The 7,912-nt window shown below is 62.8% G+C and overlaps 1 protein-coding gene across 1 annotated transcript in view; it reads left to right on the top strand.

Moving 5' to 3' along the window:
- The first annotated feature begins 6,763 nt into the window (after positions 1-6,763).
- Positions 6,764-7,912, top strand: part of GLRA1 (glycine receptor alpha 1) — an 87,118-nt gene continuing 85,969 nt past the window's right edge. Inside the window, exon 1 of the mRNA XM_014581165.3 lies at positions 6,764-7,269. Coding sequence (XP_014436651.2) covers positions 7,214-7,269 — 56 coding nt within the window. The 5' untranslated portion in view covers positions 6,764-7,213. The remainder of the gene's footprint in view (positions 7,270-7,912) is intronic.

The raw sequence follows: 7,912 nt of genomic DNA, 5'->3' as shown, positions 1-7,912 counted from the left end.
AGGTTAGAAGAACTGGCGTGCAGTCGGGATTCGATTTTCTCCCAACCGTTGTTCTGAAGATGGTCTCCCGTCTCCCTGCTCTCCCTTTCCAGGAGAGAACAACAAAAACAAAACACAGTGTCCAAAGACCATTGGGATAATTGCATTATGAGCGCTTCCCTTTTCCCCTGAAGCTCTTTTCAGAATCACTGGAGATGTGTCTGTGTTAAAGCACAGGACTGGAAGTCGTGAGGCCTGGGGCCAAATTCACCCATGACTAAACTAGTTTATACGGGAGAAAAGTCTGGCAGAGGGCCCTGAAATGGAAAGCCATCGAGTGGAGGATGGAGAAGGCTGCAGTGATATGAAGAGGCAGAAATCTCCCTTGCAACAAGGAAGATAAACAGTCCAAAAAGTGGGCAGCTCTGGTCAATTAAGGGCAAGTAAAGAAAACACTGATAAAAGGCAACCCCTTAACAACCTTCACCAGCTGGGCTCCTATGGAGCCTAAACTGAAGCCACCTTCCCTCCTCAGCCACCCAAGGTGGGACACCTCAGGACGGACAGTGGTGGCACTTTCCACCAGCACTCTCTTGGGGTGAAGGCCCTACCTTTCTGGGTTGCCGAGGGCCTTGTTACTGAACAGAGGGGCCCTTGACACCAGTCTGAGACCGCACTAGTGAATGTGTCCCCCTGATTCTACTCCCAACACCACCCCGGATTCACAGCTTGGCCTGGATCTTCCATTTTAAATCACAGTCAGGGTTGTTGTTGTTTTTTCCAAGTTCAAAGGGGAATTAATTCACTGACGTTTTAGGAACCTGCCTTAGGCAGGAGGTCAGATCCTCGCTTATGAGGCTAGGGAGGATCCCTGTGGGTCCATGGACACTGAGAGAAATCCCAAGAGAAACGCCGTCCTACTCAGGAGGCAGATCTCTGCGAGCGTCACGGGAATTCGCTGGTCCTTGGATCTGCCCCATACATCCAAAGCCACCATGTTCTCCTCTGCCTTTGTTGCTCCTTTGCCAACACCAAAACCCAGCATCCATATGATTTAACCGTTCATGGGTGATTTATTAACATTCACTGCCTGGAGCACCACCCCATAAATCATATGGATGCTGGTGTTTGGCGACTGCAAAGGCGAAACAAAGACAGAGGGGGAAATGGTGGCTTTGGATGCATGGGGCAGATCTAAGGACCTTCCGATTACTCCGGGATAAAAGGGGAAAGTTTGCTTCCTGACACTGGCCAGCCCACCCCAGAAGGAGAAAAGGCACATTGGTGAGTCAGCAAGCAGCATGCCCTATGCTCCTGTACAACATTACACCTCCAGGAGTCACTGGCAGTTCAAATCAGAGCAGGTTATTAATGAACGCCAGCAACTGAAAGCCAATAGCCAGAGTCAATCAGACCAACTATCTTCCCCCCTACAGCTACTAGAATCCCTACCAACGTTTACTATTTTGAATGCCATGCGCATGTTCAACGGGGTGTTTGGATCCTGGCCTTGTCTAAAGAAGCACATCCCTCTTTAGAAATCCCGGGTGGAATGCTTCCAGGGCAGGTCATTTTGGAAATGATGCCTCCAGAGAGAGAGAGAGAGAGCACCCTATAAAGGGATCTTCCCCATTGAGAGAGAGGAAGGGGCTTGCTTATTTCATCGACTGGAAAGACAGTTTAGCCGAGTCTCTCATCCTCATTTCTGTGGGCAACAGCAGGGGCTAGCCACTCCAAAGGGAGGACGGTACCACCTGGAGAAACCCGACCAACTCAGGTGTTGGAAATTGGAGGCAAGTATCTGCCTTTGCTGCTGTGCATAGCAGAGGGGAGGAAGAGAAGGCACATCCTGAGCACAACGTGTGTTACACTAGACCAGTGGGTCTCCAAGTACAGTCTGTGGACCACTGGTCGTCTGCAACTGTCTTGCACGTGGCCTGTGGGATCAGAAATCCCGCCTCCCCCTCCCCTGTCACTGTGCCAGTGCTCCAGTTGGTTGGAGCATCAGTTCTGGCTTCCTGCTGTGGGGGGGAGGGGGAAGAGTCTTGTGGGCCAGGTCCAGTTTGTGGGGGAAGAAAGTGGCTCCGAGCGCTGCCATTCTCCCTCCCCCCGGCTGGGGAAATGCAGAACAGGAAACTGCTCACCTGGAGGCTTTCCCTGCTGCTCCCATTGGTCGGAATCATGACCAATGGGAGCAGTGGGGGTCAGTGCCTGGGAGTGGCAGGACACAGAGAGCCAGGTTAGCGCCCCCCCCATTTCCCTCATGCCCAGACCCTGCTTGCACCCCATCTTCCTCCAGCATCCCTGTCCTGCCAAGACACTGCACCCCTAACATGCTCCTGCACCCTTCCTCCCTGATCCCATCCCGCCACCCCATTCCTGCACCCTCTCTCCCACCCAGAATGCGCCACCCTCCACTCCGCCCTGCACCCTGCTTCCTGGCCAGACCCTCATGCCCAGCCCGCTCCTGCCCCCTACCTCCTAGCCAGACTCCTACCCCAGCCTGCTCCTGCCCCCTACCTCCTGGCCTGACTCCCACCCCCAGCCCGCTCCTGCCCCCTACCTCCCGGCCAGACTCCCACCCCAGCCTGCTCCTGCCCCCTACCTCCTGGCCTGACTCCCACCCCCAGCCCGCTCCTGCCCCCTACCTCCTGGCCTGACTCCCACCCCCAGCCTGCTCCTGCCCCCTACCTCCCGGCCAGACTCCCACCCCAGCCTGCTCCTGCCCCCTACCTCCTAGCCTGACTCCCACCCCCATCCCGCTCCTGCCCCCTACCTCCTGGCCTGACTCCCACCCCCAGCCTGCTCCTGCCCCCTACCTCCCGGCCAGACTCCCACCCCAGCCTGCTCCTGCCCCCTACCTCCTAGCCAGACTCCCACCCCAGCCTGCTCCTGCCCCCTACCTCCCGGACAGACTCCCACCCCAGCCTGCTCCTGCCCCCTACCTCCCGGACAGACTCCCACTCCAGCCTGCTCCTGCCCCCTACCTCCCGGCCAGACTCCTACCCCAGCCTGCTCCTGCCCCTACCTCCTAGCCTGACTCCCACCCCCATCCCGCTCCTGCCCCCTACCTCCTAGCCTGACTCCCACCCCCATCCCGCTCCTGCCCCCTACCTCCTAGCCTGACTCCCACCCCTATCCCGCTCCTGCCCCCTACCTCCTAGCCTGACTCCCACCCCCAGCCTGCTCCTGCCCCCTACCTCCTAGCCTGACTCCCACCCCCAGCCTGCTCCTGCTCCCTACCTCCTGGCCTGACTCCCACCCCCAGCCCGCTCCTGCCCCCTACCTCCTGGCCTGACTCCCACCCCCAGCCTGCTCCTGCCCCCTACCTCCCGGCCAGACTCCCACCCCCAGCCTGCTCCTGCCCCCTACCTCCCGGCCAGACTCCCACCCCAGCCTGCTCCTGCCCCCTACCTCCTGGCCTGACTCCCACCCCCAGCCCGCTCCTGCCCCTACCTCCTAGCCTGACTCCCACCCCCAGCCTGCTCCTGCCCCCTACCTCCTGGCCTGACTCCCACCCCAGCCCGCTCCTGCCCCCTACCTCCCGGCCAGACTCCCACCCCAGCCTGCTCCTGCCCCTACCTCCTAGCCTGACTCCCACCCCCAGCCTGCTCCTGCCCCCTACCTCCTAGCCTGACTCCCACCCCCAGCCTGCTCCTGCCCCCTACCTCCTGGCCTGACTCCCACCCCCAGCCTGCTCCTGCCCCCTACCTCCTAGCCTGACTCCCACCCCCAGCCTGCTCCTGCCCCCTACCTCCTAGCCTGACTCCCACCCCCAGCCCGCTCCTGCCCCCTACCTCCTGGCCTGACTCCCACCCCCAGCCCGCTCCTGCCCCCTACCTCCTAGCCTGACTCCCACCCCCAGCCCGCTCCTGCCCCCTACCTCCTGGCCTGACTCCCACCCCCAGCCTGCTCCTGCCCCCTACCTCCTAGCCTGACTCCCACCCCCAGCCCGCTCCTGCCCCCTACCTCCTGGCCTGACTCCCACCCCAGCCTGCTCCTGCCCCCTACCTCCTGGCCTGACTCCCACCCCAGCCCGCTCCTGCCCCCTACCACCTAGCCTGACTCCCACCCCCAGCCCGCTCCTGCCCCCTACCTCCTAGCCTGACTCCCACCCCCAGCCTGCTCCTGCCCCCTACCTCCTAGCCTGACTCCCACCCCCATCCCGCTCCTGCCCCTACCTCCTAGCCTGACTCCCACCCCCATCCCGCTCCTGCCCCCTACCTCCTAGCCTGACTCCCACCCCAGCCCGCTCCTGCCCCCTACCTCCTAGCCTGACTCCCACCCCAGCCCGCTCCTGCCCCCTACCTCCTAGCCTGACTCCCACCCCCATCCCACTCCTGCCCCCTACCTCCTGGCCTGACTCCCACCCCCATCCCGCTCCTGCCCCCTACCTCCTAGCCTGACTCCCACCCCCAGCCCGCTCCTGCCCCCTACCTCCTGGCCTGACTCCCACCCCCAGCCCGCTCCTGCCCCCTACCTCCTAGCCTGACTCCCACCCCCAGCCCGCTCCTGCCCCTACCTCCTAGCCTGACTCCCACCCCCAGCCCGCTCCTGCCCCTACCTCCTAGCCTGACTCCCACCCCCAGCCCGCTCCTGCCCCCTACCTCCTAGCCTGACTCCCACCCCCAGCCCGCTCCTGCCCCCTACCTCCTGGCCTGACTCCCACCCCCAGCCCGCTCCTGCCCCCTACCTCCTAGCCTGACTCCCACCCCCAGCCCGCTCCTGCCCCCTACCTCCTGGCCTGACTCCCACCCCCAGCCCGCTCCTGCCCCCTACCTCCTGGCCTGACTCCCACCCCAGCCCGCTCCTGCCCCCTACCTCCTGGCCTGACTCCCACCCCAGCCCGCTCCTGCCCCCTACCTCCTGGCCTGACTCCCACCCCAGCCCGCTCCTGCCCCCTACCTCCTGGTCTGACTCCCACCCCCAGCCCGCTCCTGCCCCCTACCTCCTGGCCTGACTCCCACCCCCAGCCCGCTCCTGCCCCCTACCTCCTGGCCTGACTCCCACCCCCAGCCCGCTCCTGCCCCCTACCTCCTAGCCTGACTCCCACCCCCAGCCCGCTCCTGCCCCCTACCTCCTGGCCTGACTCCCACCCCAGCCTGCTCCTGCCCCCTACCTCCTGGCCTGACTCCCACCCCAGCCCGCTCCTGCCCCCTACCACCTAGCCTGACTCCCACCCCCAGCCCGCTCCTGCCCCCTACCTCCTAGCCTGACTCCCACCCCCAGCCTGCTCCTGCCCCCTACCTCCTAGCCTGACTCCCACCCCCATCCCGCTCCTGCCCCTACCTCCTAGCCTGACTCCCACCCCCAGCCCGCTCCTGCCCCCTACCTCATAGCCTGACTCCCACCCCAGCCCGCTCCTGCCCCCTACCTCCTAGCCTGACTCCCACCCCCAGCCCGCTCCTGCCCCCTACCTCCTGGCCTGACTCCCACCCCCATCCCGTTCCTGCCCCCTACCTCCTAGCATGACTCCCACCCCCAGCCCGCTCCTGCCCCCTACCTCCTGGCCTGACTCCCACCCCCATCCCGCTCCTGCCCCCTACCTCCTGAGCCTGACTCCCACCCCCATCCCGCTCCTGCCCCCTACCTCCTAGCCTGACTCCCACCCCCATCCCACTCCTGCCCCTACCTCCTAGCCTGACTCCCACCCCCAGCCCGCTCCTGCCCCCTACCTCCTAGCCTGATTCCCACCCCCAGCCCGCTCCTGCCCCCTACCTCCTAGCCTGACTCCCACCCCATCCTGCTCCTGCTCCCTACCTCCTAGCCTGACTCCCACCCCCAGCCCGCTCCTGCCCCCTACCTCCTAGCCTGACTCCCACCCCCAGCCCGCTCCTGCCCCCTACCTCCTAGCCTGACTCCCACCCCAGCCCGCTCCTGCCCCTTCCCTCCCGGCCAGACTCCCACCCCCAGCCCGCGGTCCGGGGAAAGGTCTGCGTTGAGCGGGGAGGGCCGCAGGCCAGGGAGTTCGAGACCCCAGCCCTGGCGCAGAGCTCCCGGACCATGCACCGGCTCCCTTCACTCCGCCGCGTTGGAGGTTTCCCTCCCCAGAGAGCCGAGCCGAGGGGCCCGGCAGCCCCCCCCCCGCTCCCCACCGCCGGCCTTACGCGCTGCGCGCAACCGGGCTGAGGCTTGACACTGACCTGCCTGCATCCCGACCCGGGAGCATCTCCGAGGCGCCTTTCCCGGGCGGTACTACCCCCCCCCCTCCCCACACCAGTCCGGCGCCCCACGGGTTAACCCCCTCCGCTGAACAACAGACGTGGGAGCCAACCACGGCCCCGCAGGCCGGCCAATGGGCGCAGCCAGTGGGCGGGGCTTGGGAGGCTGGGTTTCCCCCCGTTTCTCCCCCTCCCCGGGGTTTGTTTGTTTTGTTTAGTAAATTAATGCAGCAAGAAAGTCCCGAGACCTGGCGCGCTCTGCCCGGCGGCGATCGGGCCGGGAGGACCATGCGAGGGCTTAGGCGGCCAGGGCAGGACTTCTCTTTCTCCCTGAGCCCCGGGGGGGTCCCGGAGCCCTGAAACTTACCCCCCGCTTCCTCGCCGCGGGAGCCGCGCGCAATGGGACACCTTCCCCGCAGCAACCACAACTCGCGTGGGGGCCACTGTCCCGGCCAGCAGGAGCCTACGGCAGCCACGCGTGGGGCAGGCGAGGCAGACCGGCCGGGCAGTGCCCAGCGCTGATCCATCCCGGTGGATGTAACTCGCGAGGACTCGGCAGCGAGCGGCGGCAATTAGAGCGGGGGGGTGGCTGGTGGGGTGTTTTTCTGGGGGGTTGGGGTTTTTTGGGGGTTCCCCCCTTTTCCTCCCGCCCCCATGGCAAATATACTCTCCTCGCCTCTTGCCTGCTCCAGCAAGCCGGGCTCCCCCTGAACCGACCGGCGATTTCTGGGCTCCACGCTGCTGGTCCAAACCCCAAAGCCGCACCGCAGTGTGGAGGGGGCGAGAAACCGCGGTGGAGTTTAAACAGCGAGGCTCGCTCCAAGGTGCTGCCACCGGGGTCTCTGTCCAGGGTCCTGAATTCCCCGCCTTCCTACCCCGCTTCCCCCCCGCGACGAGCGGCTGGCAGGCGTGGGTGAAATTTACAAAGCAGGAAGTTCCAGCACTTTACTCCGGCTGCTTTGGCATTTGGGTTGGATCGCTGCTGCTGCTGCTGCTATTTGGAAGTGGGGATTTACTCATTGGCTGGATTTAAAACCAAACCTCGTGGACTACAAATCACCCGATCTAGAACCATGTGTAACGTCAATGCATTTGGAGTCTACGTCTGGGAAACTCTAGTATTCTTCAGGTAGGTTGTTTTCTGCTCCCTCTTAGCTCGGATGGGTGCTTCGGAGTTGGCATGGATGGGGGGGCTTATGTTTCCTGGGGGGGGGGGGGTAATTCGCCAGCCCTCCCCTCCCTTTTCCTTTCTGATTATTCCCTGGGTCTAACTATTTAACATTCCCAAAGCTGCTCACTTTAGGGAGCTGTGTGAGTGACTCCGTTTTATGAGCACTGCATTCGCTCGCTCTCCAACCGCAGTGCTGAAAACCTCCTGTCCCCAGACTGGTAGGGAAGCGACAGCTAGTGGCGGCGGGGCGACTTGCAGTTGGACCCAATAGTTCATTTTCTTCCTCAAATTGCACGTTTGCCTGAGATCTGTTGCAATGTTCGATTGTCACGTTAGCTTTCGCAGTGGTGGAGTTATGGAATTAATTCCCCCCACCTCCTCCGGAATTCATACACCTCCTCAACATACAGGAGTACCATCTTTTCTTTTCCTAAACTTTCTATTAAGCACTTGGTTTAAAAATCCTAACAGACAGAAAAAACAACCACCACCAAGTGCTGGCTGAGGTCACTTTGCAATAGGATGCACTTGCAATCTTGATTTTGACCAGTTATGTTTTGAATGTATTTCTTGTTTAAAGAATAAGGTAGGAGAATGAACT

This window comes from Pelodiscus sinensis, chromosome 17, assembly GCF_049634645.1.
Source record: "Pelodiscus sinensis isolate JC-2024 chromosome 17, ASM4963464v1, whole genome shotgun sequence".
NCBI classification, from domain to species: Eukaryota; Metazoa; Chordata; order Testudines; family Trionychidae; genus Pelodiscus; species Pelodiscus sinensis.
The sequence above is the reverse complement of the archived record's forward strand: the minus strand, read 5'-3'. Positions and strand labels throughout refer to the sequence as shown.